Source organism: Nerophis lumbriciformis, linkage group LG18, assembly GCF_033978685.3.
Source record: "Nerophis lumbriciformis linkage group LG18, RoL_Nlum_v2.1, whole genome shotgun sequence".
NCBI lineage: Eukaryota > Metazoa > Chordata > Actinopteri > Syngnathiformes > Syngnathidae > Nerophis > Nerophis lumbriciformis.
The window spans coordinates 28,630,902-28,654,593 of record NC_084565.2 but is presented as its reverse complement, the minus strand read 5'-3'; the positions used below and the strand labels follow the sequence as shown (position 1 = coordinate 28,654,593).

The window sequence follows — 23,692 nt, the reverse complement described above, 5'->3', positions numbered from 1 at the left end:
GAAGACCCAGGACACGTTGGGAAAACTCTCTCTCCCGGCTGGCCTGGGAACGCCTCAGGAGGAGCTGGGCGAAGTAGCTGGGGAGAGGGAAGTCTGGGCTTCCCTGCTTAGGCTGCTGCCCCCGCAACCCGACCTCGGATAAACTGGATGATTTTCTATGGCAGAAATGATAAAACCCCATAATATGCTGCAGAAAACTATCATTTTGTGGTAGAGCAGATACTACAGTACATAGCCAATACATATCAACCTAAACAAGACAAAACACACCAAAAGGACAACTAATAAAATAAACTTTGTGATTTTATTGGTTTTTGTACTTTTAAACATGTCATACAATTCTAAAATCTTGAAAAGTAAAATAAAATAAAAATTATATCTGGTGGTATTTCTGGAGGGGGAAAGGGGTGGTCTGGAGTGCCGATGGGATGAGAAAAACTACTGCTTGTTGTGGATATTGAAGATTTCCAAAATAAATCAACTTGTCTTCCTGTATCTTCAGTCATCAGCTTTGCCATTGTCATCATCAATTATAGCACTGCATGATGATTTCATCTATTACAAAAGGAACAGAGACGGAAATTCATATTGGAAAAGCCTAACAGTCAGTACAAGAGCTCAGGTAAAAAAAAAACTAAAAAAAAAAAACGGGTTTCCATTCCCGCTCAGACCTGGTCAATATCAGGGCTTCCTTAGTATGATTAAATACACAATATTGTAGTTTACTGTATAAATCGCGGCGGTTTACATTCAAACAACTTTTATATGTATATATTTTTTTAAAGGGGGTTAATATGAGCAGTCAAGAGAACACACCCACCAAATCTGCATTGTATTGAACTGTTATTCCAAATTGTCCCATCAACATAAAAGGCCAATTCCTCAACAGCAGTAGATTTAGCTGGTCCCCTAAAACATCCTCTGTTGACTTGCTGGAAAAATGCATTTTGATACAGGAAATATGATCTCAAGTGGGCAGTATCACTATGCTACAAATACATGGTCATAACACTAAGTGGGATTATTTCGATCATTTTGGAGTCACTTTGGGGCGAAAGCGGCAGTAAATGTGAACATTTGAGTTATGCAAAGCACTTTTACACACCAATCATCACTTGAAACCCTTTTATTGTCTGAGCCGTATGTTATGTACACGTGACGGGAAACTGATGGGATTGGACCTCTATGTTGCAGCCGTGCAACTTCTTCAGTATAGCTCACGTCAGGCGGCACACATGCATAATAATTTCAAAATGTTTTCAAGAAGCGACAACAGCAACAATCTGAATTGACTGCGTCGACCGAGGTCAGTTTTCATTCAGCATGTGTCAGCGGTCTGCTGGTGCTTTGGAGCTTCACACAAAACAAGAAGCCGTTCGAGACAGCCCTACCTGTAAGGATGAAGTAGAAAATGACCCAGATGCTGAACAAAACTGAGCCGGTGCAACACGCGGTTTGTTGTGCTTCGTTTCCCAAATCCTCACAAGCTTGCGTATCACACCTCCGCGCTTCTACAACGGCTATGTATAATCATGATGGTATTCGGTTTAAAAACGAGTGCAAACCTCATGATTTGCCGACACATGCCGCCACAATTTTCCAGCGGAACCCACCAAAACAATAAAAAATAAATAGAATGCAATCACACGAGCTAACTACAATATATTAATATAGATCTTCTGAAGTCATACGCTCATTAAAACAGGGGAGGGGGGGAAACATACATATTCAATCACTCTGTTACCCCCCACCCCATCCAATAACTGTTCATGCACCCGGGATAAGTCATTATACCAAAGAGTGAACATTGCCTGGAAAATGCTTGAGGAAAGTCCAAAGTGTGGCGAACCCAATTGAGGAGGTGTGCGGTGATGGGAGGGGCTGGGGTCAATTTCACAAGTTGACATCATTTTGACTGCAGGAGAAAAAGGAACCTGAAGCCCTTAAAAAGGTCTCGCTGATGGGATGGATGACATCTCCCTCTCAGGTGTTAAATGTTTCTAAATTGACCTCATCAGCGCCCTCACAGGGATTTTATGAGAACACTAAAAATGCCTTGGCTCCCCACAGCAAGTCCACCTGCTTCTGTCTCCACGCACACAGTCATTCAGAAAACACTCATCTGCACACAGTCACTAGTGGAGAAAAGGGATGCTAGTAAGGGAAGCGTCTGGACAGTGGCTGCGACTGCATCACTCCTGGCCCCCCCACACTTTTTCTTTTAAGATGAACAAATGAAGCCATGATAATCAGGTGTCACCATTCTTGTTACTTGTCAAAAAAAAAAAAAAGAAAAAAAAAAAAGACTGCGTGTGTTCTTTCTTTTTTGTCGTACTCCAAGTCTTCATAACTTCTGGATTTTCTCGGCCACCACGATGGGGTTCTCCTTGCGTATGCGGGCCGCCGCCGCGCTCCGGTAATCGTAGGGACAGTCATGTTTGTCGGAGTAACGGTGGATGGCACAAAACAGGTTGCCACAGCGACAGTCGAAACCTTGCAGAGAAGAAGAAGAAATACTCAAGACACATCAACTGGACTGTATTTCAACGAGCATTTCTACGACAGCATCTTCTAAAAGGACAATACTAAATCATATAAATGGTAATTATATATGCTCAGGCCATTCAACTGATCGCAAACTGTTTTTTTTGTCTTAGAAGACACATTGTCTCTCTCTGACCAGACTAGAGCTGTAATATCCATGACAAAACCTTCTAAGATGAGGCTTCTACAGTCCAAATGTGATTAACTCAGTGTCCTGAGAATTTGAATATTATTAATATTATTAACCCATGTTGGGCAGCACGGTGGAAGAGGGGTTAGTGCATCTGCCTCACAATACGAAGGTCCTGAGTAGTCTTGGGTTCAATCCCGGGCTCAGGATCTTTCTGTGTGGAGTTTGCATGTTCTCCCCGTGACTGCGTGGGTTCCCTCCGGGTACTCCGGCTTCCTCCCACCTCCAAAGACATGCACCTGGGGATAGGTTGATTGGCAACACTAAATTGGCCCTAGTGTGTGAATGTGAGTGTGAATGTTGTCTGTCTATCTGTGTTGGCCCTGCGATGAGGTGGCGACTTGTCCAGGGTGTACCCCGCCTTCCGCTCGATTGTAGCTGAGATAGGCCCCAGTGCTCCCCGCGACCCCAAAGGGAATAAGCGGTAGAAAATGGATGGATGGATTAACCCATGTTATTGTATGTGGTTTACAGTAGTCAGTGTACAGAAGGGCTATTTAACTACCGTATTTTTCGGAGTATAAGTCGCACCTGCCGAAAATGCATAATAAAGGAAAAAAACATATATAAATCGTACTGGAGCCCGGCCAAACTATGAAAAAAAACCGACTTATAGTCCGAAAAATACGGTAAATTGTTTTGGGGGCAAAATTTCCAGAAAGCAAAGGACTGAGGGGCCTTGACTATTCTTTTGTGTTATCCTAGAGCAGTGTTTTTCAACCTTTTTTGAGCCAAGGCACATTTTTTGCGTTGAAAAAATCCGGAGGCACACCACCAGCACAAATCGTTAAAAAACGAAACTCAGTTGACAGTAAAAAGTCGTTGTCGCAACTGTCTGATATGAATTCAAACTATAACCATAACCAACCATGCATCACTATAGCACTTGTCTCAAAGTAGGTGTACTGTCACGACCTGTCACATCCCGCCGTGACTTATTGTGAGTTTTTTGGTGTTTTCCTGTGTGTAGTGTTTTAGTTCTTGTCTTGCGTTGCTATTTTGGTGTTGATTGTCATGTCATGTACAAATATACTTTGTGGACACCGTCTGCTCCACACGCTGTAAGTCTTTGCTGTCGTCCAGCATTCTGTTTTTGTTTACTTTGTAGCCGGTTCAGTTTTAGTTTCGTTCTGCATAGCTTTCCCTAAGCTTCAATGCCTTTTCTTAGGGGCACTCACATTTTGTTTATTTTTGGTTTAAGCATTAGACACCTTTTTACCTGTACGCTGCTTCCCGCTGTTTCCGACATCTACAAAGCAATTAGCTACCGGCTAGCACCTACTGATATGGAAGAGTATTACACGGTTACTCCGCCAAGCTCTAGACAGCACCGACACTCAACAACAACACACAATTTGCAGACTATAATTACTGCTTTGCAAAAAATATTTTCAACCTAAATAGGTGAAATTAGATAATCTCCCACGGCACACCAGACTGTGTCTCACGGCACACTAGTGTGCCGCGGCACAGTGGTTGAAAAACACTGTCCTAGAGAACCAGCGACAGTATACATTATTTTGTAAGTAAGTAAGTACATTTTATTTATAAAGCGCTTTTCACAGATAAAATCACAAAGCGCTGTGCAAAAAATAGGTGAAGTAGTACAACAACTCAATTTAAAACAACAGGGGCATCATAAAAAAAGATACAAAGTGGGTTAAAAATTAGAGTTAAAAGGTGCATTAACTAAAAGCTTTACTAAAAAGAAATTTGCAAATGTTTCTTAAAGGTTTTCAACAGTCAAGATCACACAGGGACTGCTGCAAATTGTTCCAGAGTCTGGGAGCTATAGCCTGGAATGCCAGGTCTCCCCGAGTTTTAAAACAAGTTTTTGGGATCTTTAGAAGACCCTGGCCTGAAGACCGCAGGCTGCGCCCTGAAGGGTAGGCGCATAGCAAGTCAGTGATGTACTGAGGGGCCCCAACATGCAACGCACGGAATGTCAGGACTAAAATCTTAAACTCAATACAGAATTCCCTCCATCCATCCATTTTCTACCGCTTGTCCCGTTCGGGGTTGCGGGGGGTGCTGGAGCCCATCTCAGCTGCATTGGGGCGGAAGGCGGTGTACACCCTGGACAAGTCGCCACCTCATTGCAGGGCCAACACAGATAGACAACATTCACACTCATATTTAACTGGTCAAAAATTACAGGAGCGCTCTGCAATTTTTAAGGTTCTTTTGCTAAAAAGCTAGTCAAAAGATCATCTCTATGACAGCACTCCAGTGTTTTTAAGAAGATACTGCAAAAATATGAGTCTTTCACAAGTTTTTTTTTTAACTGAACTTGTGGGTCACCAATTGAATTTTTGTGTTGATTTATATACTAAAGTAAACATTGCCGTGTGCTAAGGCAGTCATATATGATGAAACAAGGCGGCAGCTAAAGAAGGACTTTATTTTTATCCACTCTCACAAAGGAAAAGCCCGCCAGGTGAACAGCTGATTTTACTACTTCCGGTGGTGAAGTAACCTGACTTGCGTCCCATATGTGACCATAGGATGGACATATATAATCCAGCGCTCGGACTATAGTAGCCATAAATGGTTAGCTTCGACAGCAGGGGTGTTCAAGGTGCAGCCCAGGGGCCATCTGTGGCCAGTGACTCGTTTGTCATTGCCCCTATAGGCACATTACAAAAAAAAAACCTGCAAAAATTGGGAAAACAGCTAGAAACACAATGAGAAAAAAAATAAAAGTTTGACATCAGCCAATAATGAAACCACAAAGCTTTGTCTTTTAAAACAAAGTGTTACACACACACACCCACACCCACACCCACACACACACACACACACACACACACACACACATTTACAGTACAGGCCAAAAGTTTGGTCACACCTTCTCATTCAATGCATTTTCTTTATTTTTATGACTACCGGTATTTACATTGTAAATTGTCACTAAAGGCATTGTCACTAAACTATGAATGAACACACGTGGAGTTATCAAAACTATGAATGAACACATGTGGATTTATGTATTTAACAAAAAAAAGGTGAAATAACTGAAAACATGTTTTATATTCTAGTTTCTTCAAAATAGCCACCCTTTGCTCTGATTACTGCTTTGCACTCTTGGCATTCTCCCAATGAGCTTCAAGAGGTAGTCACCTGAAATGGTTTTCACTTTACAGGCGTGCCTGTAAATGCTCTCTAGCAAACTTCAGACGGTCCTGGACATGTACTGTCTTAAGCAGGGGGACACGTCTGGCACTACAGGATTTGAGTCCCTGGCGGTATAGTGTGTTACTGATGGTAGCCTTTGTTACTTTGGTCCCAGCTCACTGCAAGCCCCTGTGGTCCCCCCGTGTTGCTTTGGGATTTTTGCTCACAGTTCTTGTAATCATTTTGACCCCACGGAGTGAGATCTTGCATGGAGCCCCAGATTATTAGTTTTGTATGTCTTCCATTTTCTAATAATTGCTCCCACAGTTTATTTCTTCACACCAAGCTGCTTACCTATTGCAGATTCAGTCTTCCCAGCCTGGTGCAGGTCTACAATTTTGTTTCTGGTGTCCTTTGACAGCTCTTTGGTCTTGGTCATAGTGGAGTTTGGAGCGTGACCGTTTGAAGTTGTGGACAGGTGTGTTTTATACTGATATCAAGGCCAACCAGGTGCCATTCATACAGGTAACTAGTGGAGGACAGAGGAGCCTCCTAAAGAAGAAGTTACAGATCCGTGAAAGCCAGAAATCTTGCTTGTTTGTAGGTGACCACATACCGGTACTTATTTTACAGAGTAATTTACCAATTCATTAATTAAAAATCTTACAATGTGATTTCCTGGATTATTTTCCCCCCATTCTGTCTCTCATAGTTGAAGTGTACCTATGATGAAAATTACAAGCCTCTCTCATCTTTTTAAGTGGGATAACTTGCACAATTGGTGGCTGACTAAATACTTTTTGTGTCTATATATATATATATACACACACCGGTATATATATATATATATATATATATATATATATATATATATATCCATCCATTTTCTACTGCTTGTCCCTTTTGGGGTCGCGGGGTGTGCTGGAGCATATCTCAGCTGCATTCGGGGGGAAGGTGGGGTACACCCCGGACAAGTCGCCACGCCATCGCAGGGCCAACACAGATAGACAGACAACATTCACACTCATATTCACACACACACACACACATATATATATTATATATATATATATATATATATATATATATAGGGGGGGGGGGTTACCCACATATGCGGTCCTCTCCAAGGTTTCTCATAGTCATTCACATCGACGTCCCACTGGGGTGAGTTTTTCCTTGCCCTTATGTGGGCTTTGTACCGAGGATGTCGTTGTGGCTTGTGCAGCCCTCTGAGACACTTGAGATTTAGGGCTATATAAATAAACATTGATTGATTGATATATACATATATATATATACCCGGTATATATATATATATATATATATATATATATATATATATATATATATATATATATATATATATATATATATATATATAGCTTTGGTTTTTGGCTGAGACCAGGGATCTTGGGCTCGAAAAGGTTGGTGACCGCTGGTTTAGATAGTTAACAATACAAGTGAAAAAGAGAATTGTGTCTTGCCTACAGTCAAGCATGGTGCATGAGTGCTATCGGCACTGGGTAGCTCCGGTTCAATGAGGCAAATATGAACTCCCAACATGTACTGTGACATTCTTAGAATCCGATGGCGTCAAGATCTGCACGAGTGCTTTTGTTTATCAAGGGGAAATGTGAGTTCTAACACAACATGTACAGAGACTCTTTTTTCGATTATCCATCCATCCATTTTCTACCGCTTATTCCCTTTTGGAGTCGCGGGGGGCGCTGGAGCCTATCTCAGCTACAATCGGGCGGTAGGCGGGGTACACCCTGGACAAGTCACCACCTCATCACAGGGCCAACACAGATAGACAGACAACATTCACACTCACACACTAGGGCCAATTTAGTGTTGCCAATCAACCTATCCCCAGGTGCATGTCTTTGGAGGTGGGAGGAAGCCGGAGTACCCGGAGGGAACCCACGCAGTCACGGGGAAGACATGCAAACTCCACACAGAAAGATCCCGAGCCCGGGATTGAACCCAAGACTACTCAGGACCTTCGTATTGTGAGGCAGATGCACTAACCCCTCTTCCACCGTGCTGCCCTTTTTTCGATTATTTTAATTTTAATTATTTTAATTTAATACGGTAATACCCACCGTTTATTTGTAGTACAAACGCCCGTAGCTGCTGAAACCGATGCAAAAGAGTGACTGCTCTTCTAACACATAACTCATACATGGCGATTATCGAGGCTGGCAAAATGACCGACTTCATTTTAATTTATTGTCTGCTTAATTGACTTACCGGATATCGGCCCAGTCCTACCAAACACACTCCTAAGTGCCTTGCTCAAGGCCTGTATCCAAATGAGCACCTGTGGAGCATCCTAAAGCAGAAGGAAGGAAGGCGGAGGAACATCCGCCATGGAGGAGTGGAAGAGGATTCCAATAAACATGTGCAGCTCTGGTGAATTCCATGCCCAAGAGAATTAGGGCAGAGCCACAATGGTGCTAACACTACATATTAACACCTGCGTTCCCAGCTATTTAGACAATAGTGGCTGTGTGTCGTCTTGCTTTCAGTGGATAGTCAATCCATATTGCTATACAAGCTGTACACTGACTACTCTAAAGTATGTCCGAGTTGAATTTTGTAGTATTGTCCTTTGGGAATATATTATCCAGTGGTTGCTAAAATGTGAGGCTATATTCACAAAGGGCAACAATTCCGTCTTACCGGTGAGGCCAACTTTCTTCCGGCACGAAAAGCAGCGGTTCTTTTTCTTGTTTTTGTCAGGCGTTTGCTCACCATCAGAGGCCTGCGCAGCTTCTTCTGCTGGCTCTGTTGGACGATGTCATAGAAGAAAAAAGCAACAAATTTAAAAAAAAATGTTTATGAACTTGACAGCTACTAGCATAATATTGCAGTTTTTCACAACTCAACTCATGGTTATCTGATACTGCTTATGAATTTAGGATATTACAACAACAACAACAACAAGTCTTTACTCTATAAACTTTGCAGACTTCTAGTTACAAAACATCTCCAAAAAAAGTAATGTTTTTATAAGCATGGGTTGGTTTATGTGCCACTTCCTGTTTATGGGTGGTTTATGATGTCGATTATAGCCATTAACTAATTGATTAACTGCTTAGATTGGATGGCCTGATCACATTTACATTACACCCCCTTGTGTTTTCTAACTTCATAGAAAATTAGCTTACAACAGGACACAAGGTTATTGTTATTCCTACCCGAAGTGCTGGATGGCCCCTCGTCTTCAGCGTCCTCGGCCTCTGCTCGATCCGAGTCGACGGCTCCTGAGTCCTGGGAAATACTCATGGCCGTCATCTGTTGAGTTACTGGGCTGGCAGAGCTGGGACTGACACTAGGTATACAGAAAATATTAAATTTACAAATGATAAGGTTTAAAGCAGATTCAAAGTGATTGTATTGCCTTGTTCAACAAAATCTGGCCATTAAATGGCATCAAAGAGACTAAGAAGAAAAACATTTTGCAGCAGATTCCTAGAAATAGCAGAGCATTCCTGTCATACAGGATCTTTGAACGAGTTTGCTGCAACAGACTCTTTAAAAACAGACATTTCCTGTCATATGGAGCAGGGGTTCTTCACCTTTTTGACCTTGAGGCCCAACTTTTCCATTGCTCAAATATCAACATGGATTCAGTCATTTTACTCTAGATTTTAATCGTATTCAATAATTAGGTGTTGAAAAAAATCAATTTACATCCGTATTGTGATTCTTGTTTATTCCAATTCAAAATCGATTCCTATTATTTTTTTAAATAAACTTTTAAAAAGACAAATTATATGCCATCTCCATCTTACTCGCTTCGCATACACTTCATACGTCAGCAACCAAGAGGATCTTTTGTAACCTGTAACCAGTTTTGAAAGGTTTTATTATACTTTTTATAGCAAATACAGTAGTACCTTAACTTAGGAGCTTAATTGGTTCTGTGACGGAGGTCTTAATTAAAAATACTTGTATCTCAAATCCACATTTTCCATTGAAACTAATTGAAATTAATTTATTTGGAGCTTGGCATGGCCAAAAAAAGTCAAATTCTAAACCCTAACCCTAACCCTTAAAACTAGGTTTTAGATAATAAATATTGTAATACAACAATACAATAGAATGTAACAGTAATTTTATGAAGTAATGTAATAATAATGTACAGCAGACATCTACGGCATCTCTTTCCAGTTGCTTCGCCGTCAAACACACCATCAGCAGCTTTTAAATATTTGCCTAAATAAATGTCCGTCTAGATACTATTTTAACATTTTTGGCTGGCGTTACTCATTCTGCTTCAGTATGGTGCAGAAATACACTCATATTTTCACCAACTTGACAACGCACTTAATTTTAATTCAGTGAATAACATCCACTTCTTCTCAGCACTGTCCTTCACACTCACTTTCTGCCTTGGTCTCTACTGTTGTGTTTTTATTTGATAATAGTGAGTTTATTACTCAATTCCAATTTTATTTATATCATTGAAGTATTAAGATGACTATTCCGTTCAATTTGCATGTCACAAATATCCATAAACTTTTCCTAATGTCCACGTATCGACACCAAGTTGGCTCCTGTGTCAAACAATATGTAAACAATACCCGACCCTACAGAAACTAGGGAAAGGTATCATTTACATTTTAACCGATACTAGTACCAAAATTGGTACTTTAAAAATGCCTTTTTATTTTTACGGAATTTGGGGATATTCAAGTTGAACAGACAATAGACAAAAATAATTCACATCGAAATTGCGATTTTTTTTTTTTTTTTTAATTCCGATTCTAAATCGATTCAGAATTTTCAAGAATCCAATTAAAAATAATACTTACTTTTTTTTGCTAGAGATTAAATTTTTGGATTAAAAAACAACAACTATTATTGCTATTTATTATTATTGATACAGTTGTTTTTGTAAAACTTTTGTTCATTTTTTAAGTGTTGTATTTTAAAAGTATTGTATTTGTATCTTCTCAATTGCTTCGTAATTTCTTATTTTAAAACTGGGATTGGGTTGGCGTTGGGATTGCTCCGTTTTCTTTTATTAGATTGATTAACATTCTGTGATTTTTGTAAATAAAATTAAGAAATGTTTTTTAAGAAGTTTTTTAGGCCAACACTGCACATAAGTTGTATGTCAGCTTTTGTAACCTGTTTTGAAAATGATTTATTATAATTAATACACCAAATATACTACAAGAATCGTGTTGAATAGTCACTCCAAGAATCTGAATCGAATCTTGAGGTGTCCAAAGATTCCCACCTATAATTCAAAAACTTCAATTATATAATTAAAATGATAATAAGAATAATAAGTAAAACAAATTCAAAAATTTGTAATAAAATCCAAAACAAATTCTCATAATTATTGCAGCGATACAGAACATAGAAAACGAGCAAAAAATTACTTGCTTGCCGAAACTAATAATTCCGGGGATTTGTGAATGTAACTTAATTCGCTGTAACCATCCTTGACGCATTACAAGGAAGCCCTGTGTTGTTGTTGTTGTGGCTACTGGCTAGAATGGATTTGACGTGCTAGCAGATAAGGTCTGCTGTTTCGGCGAGTTAATGCCGGCTATAAAGTTTAAAAAGAGCATCAGACTTTGTGTGGTTCTGTCAGGACACACATTACTTATAATGTTGCACAAAAACACCGCCAAACACTTGCTGCCGGTTGCCAAGTCTGCAATCATTTATCAACCAAATTAGGCACATATAGCTACTTATTTTTGTGGTTACTACTGTTTACATTAACACCTTTAACATTATGGAACAGGATTTTGGTACACGTCCCTGCAGAACACATAAGGGACATAAGAAAAACAGTATTGAATACAAGAATTAAATTAAACTAGTAAACAAGATAATTACTCCATACTTTTATCTAGACATTGGACAGGGCTTTTGCAAGGCAGGGAGAAACAGGCTCATTGAGGACAATGCCTCTAAATAATGAGACCACTACGCTGCTTAGTTATCAGTTTGTAGATCCTTTCACGTGGTCTTGGCACTTTGCCACTTTCTAAGCAATTTTATCTCCCTTCACATTTTCCTTTTACGCATTGCTGTCTAGGGAGTCTGTCTCACGCTTAGGAGACATATTTGAGGACAAAAGTGAAGTCCCCTGCTTTTCTCGTCCTGTCCTGTTATTTTTTTTTTTGTACAGAATCATTAATGGGAGTGTGGCGGGAAAACGAGGACCGCATGCGGCAAAGGAAGACATCCAGGCCCCAAAAGTCCTTAGCTTTCTTAAAATCAGTCCCTCCAGGACTTTGCAGGCTTTTTTGGTGAGTGTTGCAGCCTGAAATGCCTGATTTTGTGGCATCGTTTTCAAAAAGTTGCAGCTGAAGTAGCAAAGTTTTAAGGCTTTTTCTCTTCATTTAGATTGCATCCCTTTGTGATTTTATGAATTTGTAATCAGTGTTTTGTGTGTTTTTTGTAACCCTAACCTCGGGCTGGGCGATATATCGATATACTCGATATATCGCGGGTTTATCTCTGTGCGATATAGAAAATGACTATATCTTGATATTCGAGTATACGTTCTCACGCAGTTGCTTTCAGCTGCGGGCATTACACTACAGGCTCTTCTCACTCTTTCTTGTCTCTCCTTCTCAGAGACATAAAACAAGCGCACCTTCTTACACACGTCACATGTGCAACGTCACACGCTCCCGCGGAGCAGAGAGGTAGCGACATGGTAACGTTAGCTGTGATGTTAACGGTGCGGTGCGGGTGGTAATACGAGAGAGAGAAGGTGCGAATCTGGTAACAAATGAAGGAAGAATTCATTCCCAAGAAAAACAGCACAGGGTCCATCGTCTGGCGGTGGTTTGGCTTCAAGCGGGAAAATGTTGAACATTTAAGCGGCAAAAGCGTTTCTACAAAAAGTAGCACCACTGCTAATGTAGCATCATTTGAAAAGTCACCCGCTAGAAAATAAAGAGTGCTTGAAACTCCGCATGTCAACATCTCCGTTCGGTGCCAAACCCACAAAATGCCGAAGCAACTATTTCCAGATCAACACCGTATGAAAAAAATAGTCAACAACAGAAGGAGATAACGTCCGCAGGAACCTACCACATAGCGAAGGACATACACTATTTGATTTCCTATTATGCAGCTCATTTTTATTTGACACTTATTGAAATATCTTGTGTGACATCATGCACAAAAGTGCACTTTATTTGTTTTAAACAGGTAGTGGCATTCTGTACAAAAAGTGCACTTTCATTTAGTGTTGTTTTGATGTCATCTTAGTGACATCATGCACAAAAGTGCACTAATAGCTTGTTTTAAAATGTCTCTGACAATCTTGCACTTTCTGTTTTGAAATGACATGAATGTTTGTGCCACTGCTTAATAAATACAGTTTTGGTCAATTGACTTAGTTGTGATTTCCCTCTCTGCATGAAAGTTTAAAATGAGCATATATTAATGCGGTATGAACAAGAATGTTTTAATGTAGACACATAGAATCATCATACTGCTGTGATTATATGTATCAAGTGTTCATTCAAGGCTAAGGCAAAATATTGAGATATATATCGTGTATCGTGACATGGCCTAAAAATATCGAGATATTAATAAAAGGCCATATCGCCCAGCCCTATGCTGGCATGCTGATTGTTTACTCATGTGACCAATTCACACACGTGCGTACATAGTTTGTAAAACAAACACCACCGAAGGCTGCCTTATTATTATTAATATGTCTTATTGTCTGATGTGTCATCCACATGTTGCAGACATTGTCGTGCACAGTCTGGCATGTTTTACGGTTGGAAGTAAATCGTAAACTTTTGTTGATTTTCCAACACATTAAATAAATAATGATAAATGGGTTGTACTTGTATAGCGCTTTTTTACCTTCAAGGTACTCAAAGCGCTTTGACACTACTTCCACATTTACCCATTCACACACACATTCACACACTGATGGCGGGAGCTGCCATGCAAGGCGCTAACCAGCAGCCATCAGGAGCAAGGGTGAAGTGTCTTGCTCAGGACACAACGGACATGACGAGGTTGGTACTAGGTGGGGATTGAACCAGCGACCCTCGGGTTGCGCACGGCCACTCTTCCACTGCGCCACGCTGTCCCTTTGCAGAGTTTCCCCCCACTTTCGGTGGAAACTTTGGGTAACAGCAGAGATTTTTATTTTATTTTGTAGTAGTAGTGACTTCCTTGTTCATTTACAGAATCCGGTCCCTTATCGAACTGCACATGCAAGTGAAACTGGGGCCACAACCTGTGCATGTTAATACTGGAGTCTGATAAAGATCACAATTTATTTGCAGTGTAAACAGTCAGCTAGAAAAAATGTGATTTCGAAAAAACCCGATTTGGGCCACTTTGGCCTGCAGTGTATACGTAGTCAACGACATTACCGTACATGTCCCATGTAATGTACCACAACATTTCTAGCAGATAATTTACAAACAGTCTTATCATTGACAATATAATGTACAATTCTATAACATGCATGGAAAGAACTCAGAAAACATTTCCCATTTGGCAACTCTATCCTGTAGCCACGCCCCCTCGGGTATGTTACTTCCGGTGTTGTGACCTCTGTTTACATAGATACATATATCTATGTATCTAGATCAGTGGTCCTTAACCTTGTTGGAGGCACCGAACCCCACCAGTTTCATATGTGAAATTCACTGAACCCTTCTTTTGTGAAAATTAAAATGTTTTTTTTTCAAATTCAAGACAAAGTTATGTTTTTGGTAACACTTTAGTATGGGGAACATATTCTAAGTAACAAAGACTTAATTTAGAGTTTTTTGGACACTAGGGGAACATATTCTAAGTACCCGGTAACAAAGACTTCATTTAGAGTTATTTGGTTAGGGTTAGGGTTATAATAAGGCCATGCCGAATAAGGCATTAATAAGTACTTAATAATGACTAGTTAAGAGCCAATATGTTACTAATTTGCATGTTAATAAGCAACTAATTAATGGTGAATATGTTCCCCATACTAAAGTGTTACCATGTTTTTTTACTGGTGCATAAAATGAACCGTGCATGAACATCACCTTGTTCAAACAACAAAACCAACACACTGCATAAACTCACAACAAATTACACACCTGCAAATCAGTGACTTCTGCTGTTGCCGTATCCGTAATACGCCGATAGGGAGAAGTTTTTATTTACATGATGAGTCGGGTGTGTCTTGAACTTCGCCGAACCCCTGAGCCCGACTCGCCGAACCCAGGTCAAGAACCACTGATCTAGATATATATATATCTATTTATCAGATATATATACCTTCTCCCTGGCTACTAATAAATACTCTAGAACTACAACTGGTTCGAAACTAACAGTGTTCGGATTGTAATCATACAAATATGATTAGCAGCAAAGTGGACTGTCGTGGTTGTAGCTCGGAGAGCAAACGGAGGCGACAACAAGTAAGCTCGCTAGATGTTAGCGGACTGGCGAGTCTCGTTTCGGTGCCCCTGATTGTCTTCCCGTCCTGTAGCTCAGTGCGGCGTTTAGGCAAGAGGAACAGCGAGTACCTGCGGCTGAGGCGAGCGTTCAACAAACTTTATTTAGATCTAATTTTTTTTGATATTTCATTAAAAAAAACACAGAAGTGATATTTTGATGTGAAAATTAATGTTTAAAAAAGCGCATTTCCCATGTTTTTGAGATATTTTAGATGCCTGAGGACATGAAGACGTGCAGAGTGACATTTGATTGGTTAGACAGATGCGTTTGAGTGCTGCTGGGACAAATTTAATTGGCCAAAATGTGCTGGGAAATTGCGGGGATTGAACAAAATTGCGAAGCCGTGCATAGTCTCGCAGGGATCGGTTGAATTTGCGTAACCGCAAAATGGCGCAATTCTAGAGGGACTGAATAATGTGACCCTCGGGACAATTTAATTGAATATATATAAGCACAAAGAGCTCACCTGGATGTTGTTGGTTCCTCAGGCGAGGTCCGGGCTGCTTCCGTGGTGGGTGGAGGGTCTGAGCTCTCTGCCATGATGTGGGAGGATTCTGGCATTCCCGCAGGTGATGTAGCAGCTGTGCGAGGGCAGAAAGGTTGCACCATTTGACATCAGTTATCAGTGCACACCGTTACTTTTTCCTTGGTCGCCATCCTACCTTTCTCCCCCAGGGGACTCGATCTCCCCCCTCCCTGTTGTCTCTGTAGATGTTCCTTGTAGCAGACCGAGCACATGCCGTTGGTGCGCGGGTTACCGTAGAAACCGCATCCCATAGCGCAAAGCATCGGCACCTGGGTCTGATTGGTCTCCTGAGCCATGCTCCAACAGAGAGGGTAAGGGGGGATGGGAGAGGATTTTCCTGTAAAATCAGCAACAGCAGGAGTTAGTCAATGTGGTCATGGAAGTTTCATAAAATTTTACTAAATGAGATTTTTAAAAAAGGTCTTTAAATAAGTGATGTGTGTATTCGCCACTGTCTGGTTCTCTGTAGTGGTCAGAGCATTGCACGCTTGATTGCACGCTTGATTGCACCCTCATTAGTAGCGTCTGGACTGCTGTTCCAGAGTTAACTACGTTTGCGTTGATTTCATCACCACTATACAAAAATACTGATGGCGTAGAACACATATCCTAGTTTGTTGTCCCGATACCAATATTTTGGTACCGGTACCAAAATTATTTAGAAACTTTTCGGTACTTTTCTAAAAAAAAGGGGACCACATAAAATTGCATTATTGGCTTTATTTTAACAAAAGATATTACGGTACATTAAACATATGTTTCTTATTGCAAGTTTGTCCTTAAATAAAATAGTGAACATACAAGACAACTCGTCTTTTATTAGTAAGTAAACAAAGGCTCCTAATTTAGCTGCTGACATATGCAGTAACATATTGTGTCATTTTCCATTCTATTATTTTGTCAACATTATTAAGGACAAGTGGTAGGAAATGAATTATTATCCTACTTGTTCATTTACTGTTAATATCTGCTTATTTTCTGTTTTAACGTGTTCTATCTACACTTCTGTTAAAATGTAATAAAATAATTTAAAATAATTTATTATTTTGTTGTTTGGATGCTTTACATTAGTTTTGGATGATACCACAAATTTGGGTATCAATCCGATACCAAGTCGTTACAGGATCATACATTGGTCATATTCAAAGTCCTCATGTGTCCAGGAACCTATTTCCTGAGTTTATAAACATAATATACATTTAAAAAAAACGAAAGAAGATGTGATGCCAAAAAATATCGACGTAATCATAGTGGTATCGACTGGATACGTGCGCCTGTCCTTGGTATCATTACAGTGGGTGTTAGGTGTAGATCCACCAATGGCATTTGTTTACATTTTGACGCCGGTGAGGTAATGTTAGCTGTGATGCTAACGGTGCGGGTGGTAATACGAGAGAGAGAAGGTGCGAATCTGGTAACAAATGAAGGAAGAATTAATTCCCAAGAAAAACAGCACGGGGTCCATCGTCTGGCGGTGGTTTGGCTTCAAGCGGGAATATGTTGAACATTTATGCGGCAAAAGCGTTGCTACAAAAAGTAGCAGCACTGCTAATGTAGCATCATTTGAAAAGTCACCCGCTAGAGAATGAAGAGTGCTTGAAACTCCGCATGTCAACATCCCCGGCCGGTGCCACACCCACAAAATGCCGAAGCAACTATTTCCAGATCAACAACGTATGAAAAAAATTGTCTACAACAGAAGGAGATAATGTCAGCAGGAACCTACCACGTAGCGAAGGACATACACTATTTGATTTCCCATTATGCAGCTCAATTTTATTTGACAGTTATTGAAATATCTTGTGTGACATCATGCACAAAAGTGCACTTTACTTGTTTTAAACTATTGTAGTGGTGTTCTGTACAAAAAGTACACTTTAATTTAGTGTTGTTTTGATATGTCATCTTAGTGACATCATGCACAAAAGTGCACTAAGAGCTTGTTTTAAAATGTCTCTGACAATCTTGCACTTTCTGTTTTGAAATTACATGAATGTTTGTGCCACTGCTTAATAACTGTTTAATAAATACAGATTTGCTAAATTGACTTAGTTGTGATTTTCCTCTCTGCATGAAAGTTTAAAATGAGCATATATTAATGCAGTATGAACTAGGGCGGGTTTGTCTCTGTGCAATATAGAAAATGACTATATCGTGATATTCGAGTATACGTTCTCACGCAGTTGCTTTTAGCTGCAGGCATTACACTACAGGCTCTTCCCACTATTTCTAGTCTCTCCTTCTCACAGAGCCATAAAGAAGCGCACCTTCTTACATACGTCACATACGTATACGCCCTCGCGGAGCAGAGAGGTAGCAGCATGGCTAAAGTTAGCTGTGGTGCGAGTGGTAATACGAGAGAAAGAAGGTATGAATCTGGTAACAAATGAAGGAAGAATTCATTCTTAAGAAAAACAGCATCTATTGTAGTGGCGTTCTGTACAAAAAGTGCACTGTAATTTAGTGTTGTTTTGATAAGTCATCTTAGTGTCATCATGCACACAAGTGCACTCATAGCTTGTTTTAAAATGTCTCTGACAATCTTGCACGTTCTGTTTTGAAATGACATGAATGTTTGTGCCACTGCTTAATAACTTTAATAAATACAGTTTTGGTAAATTGACTTAGTTGTGATTTCCCTCTCAGCATGAAAGTTTAAAATGAGCATATATTAATGCAGTATGAAGAAGAATGTTTTAATGGAGACACATAGAATCATCATACTGCTGTGATTATATGGATCAAGTGTTCATTCAAGGCTAAGGCAAAATATCGAGATATATATCGCGTATCGCGATATGGCCTGAAAATATCGAGATATTAAAAAAAGGCCATATCGCCCAGCCCTATGTATATGTACATAATTGATCTTTTTTTTTAATATACATGTTACATGTATCAAAATGTGATGAATATTTAATTGACCACAATGGAAACAAGCCTTTTGGTTTATTGTGCCATCCATTTGCCTTTTTAAAGCATTACATGGATTCAATTCTTTAAGATGTCAATAAACTTCTCAATCAATCAATTAATCAAAGCAGTGAGCAGCAGCGGTGGCCGCGCCCGGGAATCATTTGGTGATTTAACCCCCCAATTCCAACCCTTGATGCCGAGTGCCATACTTAGCAAACTCAGTCCGCGGGCCGGATTAAGACTGTTCGCGGGCCTGATCCGGCCCTTGGGCCTTACGTTTGACACCCATACTTGCCAACCCTTCCGAAAATCTCCTGGGGTAACCATTCTCCCGATTTCCACCCGGACAACAATATTGGGGGCGTGCCTTAAAGGCACTGCCTTTAACGTCCTCTCTCACCTGAAAAGGAGACTATTACCGTATTTTTCGGGGTATAAGTCGCTCCGGAGTATAAGTTGCACCAGCCGAAAATGCATAATAAAGAAGGAAAAAAACATAAGTCGCACTGGAGTATAAGTCGCATTTTTGGGGGGAAATGTATTTGATAAAACCCAACACCAAGAATAGACATTTGAAAGGCAATTTAAAATAAATAAAGAATAGTGAACAACAGGCTGAATAAGTGTACATTATATGAGGCCTAAATAACCAACTGAGAACGTGCCTGGTATGTTAACATAACATATTATGGTAAGAGTCATTCAAATAACTATAACATATAGAACATGCTATACGTTCACCAAACAATCTGTCACTCCTAATCGCTAAATCCCATGAAATCGTTTACGTCTAGTCTCTTACGTGAATGAGCTAAATAATATTATTTGATATTTTACAATAATGTGTTAATAATTTCACACATAAATCGCACCCCCGGCCAAACTATGAAAAAAACTGCGACTTATAGTCCGTAAAATACGGTGTATATGTCTCCGTTATCCATAGGTTTATCTATAACCCATAAAGTAGGCAGGCACGGAGCTATTTCTCAGCGTGTGTTTATTCCAGCCGGCACGTTAATACACTAACACACAACATCCTAATTCCCATCATGCATTGCTTCAAAACTACGGCAAGTAGTAATGTCCAAAAACATAACAGAGATGAAGCAGAAGAACGAAGAAGAGACATGGCGACGACGAGTAAGAAGAAGAAGTACGCTTGCAAGTTCCAAAATAATTGGAAAAAATAATTTCAGTTCATCCAGGACAGCTCGAAAGGGAAGGGGTATGCTGCCTGCAAATTTTGTAGATCAGACTTCTCCATTGAACACGGTGGCCGAACGGATATACTCATTCATGAACTCATTCATCATTCAGCCAGAAATCTTGGGGTTATTTTAGATTCTGATTTACATTTCGACAGTCACATCAAATCAGTAACAAAATCGGCCTACTATCACCTAAACAATGTAACAAGATTTAAAGGGCTCATGTCAGCTCAAGACTTAGAAAAACTTGTACATGCCTTTATTACCAGTAGGTTAGACTATTGTAATGGTCTCCTTGCAGGTCTTCCCAAAAAAACTGTCAGGCAGCTACAGCTTGTTCAGAACGCTGCTGCTAGAGTTCTAACAAAGACCAAAAAATGTGAGCTCATTACACCAATTCTTAAATCCTTACATTGGCTCCCTGTACATCAGAAAATTGATTTCAAAATCCGACTGCTCACATATAAATCACTTCATGGTCTAGGGCCGAAGTATATCACTGATATGCTCCCACTATATAAGCCCTCTAGATCACTATGATCTTCTGAGACCAATCTGTTAGCGGTTCCCAGAGTAAACTCAAATCAAGGGAAAGCATCTTTCAGTCACTATGCAACAAATAGCTGGAATAAACTTCCTGAAGATGTCAGACTTTCCCCAACTCTGACTACTTTTAAAACTAGACTGAAAACGTTTATGTTCACCTTAGCTTTCAGCTAAATCTTTTAATCTTTTAACGTCCGCACTGTTTTTATTGTCTGCATTTTAGTTTTGCTTTTATTTTCTTTCATTTCACTTTGTTGTCTGTGAAGCACTTTGAGTCTGCCTTGTGTATGAAAAGTGCTATACAAATAAAATTGCCTTGCCTTCATGAACGTATTAATTTTATTTATTTATATACATACATATATATTAGGGCTGCAACAACTAATCGATTAAATCGATTAAAATCGATTATCAAAATTGTTGGCGATTAATTTAGTCATCGATTCATTGGAACTATGCTATGCGCAGAGGCTTTTTTTTTTAAAATAAACCTTTATTTATAAACTGCAACATTTACAAACAGCTGAGAAACAATAATCAAAATAAGTACAAAACCAGTACAAAACAGCACCAGGGCGGCGCTGAGGCTACGTCTCATGAGGTGGAGGTAAGCTAGCCCGTTTTCTGCAAAATGGCACGGAAGTACAACATTGCTTCAGGAGCACCTGAAGAGGAAACATGTTGGAGCCATGGATGAAAGGAACTCACAGTGCGTAACTTTTTAAGTCCATAGTGGCAACAGGCATTCATGAGTTCAGCTTTTTTGTGAGTAACGTTAACGTTATGCCTTTGTGGCAACGCGGGGCTGATAATGTGACTCCGTTTTGAGAGAGAAAACGCACGGTTACCAATTTGGAAATAAACTTAACGGACAGAAATATCTCAGGTTGGTTTCATAATGGATCAATGTAGCCGGGCCCGATAATGCTATATAAATATATTTAGATTTGAGTGACGCTTTAGTATAAAGTGCTGGAATATTTCATGCTATTATTCAGAGGCAGCCTAAAATGAATCCTTTATTATTCACAACAGAAAGGTGTACAATATCTGATTCAGTTCTGATCTGATGAGTTACATTTCTGTGTTATTATTGCTGTATGCTGCACCCCCAATGTCCAGAACATGGTGCCAGTATGCTGTTTTTTTCCCAATAAAATACTGGAAAGGATAGAAATGTTTGTTTCTTTTATCCGATTATTAATCGAAGTAATAATCGACAGATTAATCGATTATCAAATTAATCGTTAGTTGCAGCCCTAATATATATATATATATATATATATATCCATCCATCTTCTACCGCCTAGTCCCTTCGGGGTCGCGAGGGGTGCTGGAGCCCATCTCAGCTACAATCGGGCGGAGGGGGGGGTACACCCTGGACAAGTCGCCACCTCATCGCAGCGCCAACACAGATAGACAGACAACATTCACACTCACATTCACACACTAGGGCTCGGGTGACTGTGTGTGTGTGTGTGTGTGTGTGTGTGTGTGTGTGTGTATATATATATATATATATAAAGAAATACTTGAAAGTATCCGCTACCCCATCTCCCGAATTCGGAGGTCTCAAGGTTGGCAAGTATGTTGACACACCTCATCGCAGCGCCAACACAGATAGACAGACAACATTCACACTCACATTCACACACTAGGGCTAGGGTGACTGTGTGTGTGTGTGTGTGTATATATATATATATATATAAAGAAATACTTGAAAGTATCCGCTACCCCATCTCCCGAATTCGGAGGTCTCAAGGTTGGCAAGTATGTTGACACACCTGATGTAAACCAATGAATTATTACAATTGTACACACATACCTATAAATAGCAACACCAATGTGCTTATTGCTGGTGTGTGTACACTTCACTCCGGGACGGTTTTTGGACAGCGAGCGATGCAATGTTGTCAAGTGTATGTTATTTGAGAAATATGAGGAGGTAGGTGGTGTGCATGCAAGCAAGCCAGCAAGCCAGCCAGCCGGCAGCACCCCCTAAACCCGCCATGGCGCTGCACGCCGCCGCCGGGGTCCGGCCGTACAAACGGATATAAAGTGTGTGCACCAATCCTGTCAGTCAGTGGCGGCGCACACGTTGCACACTTTACCTCGTTGATCCGTGTCACTTTGTCATACACCGACAAGAGCATGGGGGAGCTAGCAAGAGGGCACAGGCACTGCTGTTGTTGTTGTCAAGTGACGTCATCAAAACGCAACCACTTTGGTCGATATGGACGGCGACAGCCGAGAAAATGATAGGGGAAACAAACACGTCGTTACTTCGCTATAAAGTGCTGGCTTTCTGATTAAAAGGAACCAACAACCCGGCATATAAAGTGGTGTGATTTATTCATATTAATCACACGTAATAATGTGCGTAGGTTAAATTAACACAGCTTCTGGGTGAATATTTAAAAATTGTCAAACTTTCCTTCCTAAAAGGGTATCTAGACCATATTTGGGGTAGGGTTAATAATAAATTATCAAATTGTGTAATAAAAGTAGCATTTCTTAAGCAATATTCGCGTTAATCTGTCATCGGTAATGAGGACAAAAAAACCAACATAAAAAACGGGTAAGCAAGTTAAGTTCGCTCAAGTCAACTAGATTATCTTTTTTTTTTAACAGGATAAGTGTTTGAAAGCTACAAAAAGCATCTAAAATGTGTCAAGATACTCTTTAAAATGCTGAGTTGAAGACACACACAAAAAAAGTCCAAATTGTGGAACAATTGTCCTATGGCTGCATTGCTCAAAGCAAAACAGCCTCGTCATATTAATGGCCACCATTGCGACACAATGAAGGATAAAACAACAATTTAGTGGCATTTGAGCACAACTATTATTAGTAAGAAACGCGTCTATAAAAGCCCCTTATGTCGAAAATGGAACAAAAGCTAAGTGCTAGCATGCTAGCATTAGCACACATGCTAGCATGAGCAACAAGGCGACATGCTTTGCCCTTTAAAATAAACCCAAAAATAAATACGTAAAATAAAAATAAACCCAGCGGTACCTGAGCGTCACTTTACCGGTAGGCTATCGACGACCTTTTCGGTGCTGTGGAGAAGTTTTGTGGTCCGGATGAGCGCAGAGCGGCCTCCTACCCTGCCGACATTCGACACAACGAGCATGACGTCATCCTGAAGCAACACAGCAAAAAAGTGCAAAGCACCCCACGGAA

At 40.1% G+C, this 23,692-nt stretch overlaps 1 protein-coding gene across 3 annotated transcripts; it reads right to left on the bottom strand.

Moving 5' to 3' along the window:
- Nucleotides 1-285: 285 nt before the first annotated feature.
- Nucleotides 286-23,686, bottom strand: LOC133617761 (AN1-type zinc finger protein 5). 3 transcript variants are annotated; one of them, XM_061977957.1, is made up of 6 exons: nt 23,541-23,686; nt 15,970-16,170; nt 15,774-15,888; nt 9,052-9,185; nt 8,534-8,638; nt 286-2,493 (listed from the first exon to the last, which is right to left on the bottom strand). In XM_061977957.1, exons 2-6 carry the CDS (start codon nt 16,127-16,129, stop codon nt 2,345-2,347), a joined length of 663 nt encoding a protein of 220 aa, XP_061833941.1. In that variant the 5' UTR covers nt 16,130-16,170; nt 23,541-23,686; the 3' UTR covers nt 286-2,344. The 3 variants fall into 3 exon arrangements, with proteins under 3 accessions (XP_061833941.1, XP_061833940.1, XP_061833942.1); XM_061977956.1 differs by having other exon boundaries at nt 23,525-23,680; XM_061977958.1 differs by lacking the exon at nt 23,541-23,686 and adding an exon at nt 22,618-22,754.
- Nucleotides 23,687-23,692: the final 6 nt, after the last annotated feature.

What these genes read in the sequence shown, in the direction of transcription:
- LOC133617761 (XM_061977957.1), bottom strand. Translation starts at nt 16,129, where the DNA reads ATGGCTCAGGAGACCAATCAGACCCAGGTGCCGATGCTTTGCGCTATG. An exon ending in GAGGAACCAACAACATCCAG is followed by an intron (nt 9,186 to 15,773) that starts GTGAGCTCTTTG and finishes CTGTATACCTAG; the next exon opens with TGTCAGTCCCAGCTCTGCCA. An exon ending in GAAGAAAGTTGGCCTCACCG is followed by an intron (nt 2,494 to 8,533) that starts GTAAGACGGAAT and finishes CTTCTCTGCAAG; the next exon opens with GTTTCGACTGTCGCTGTGGC.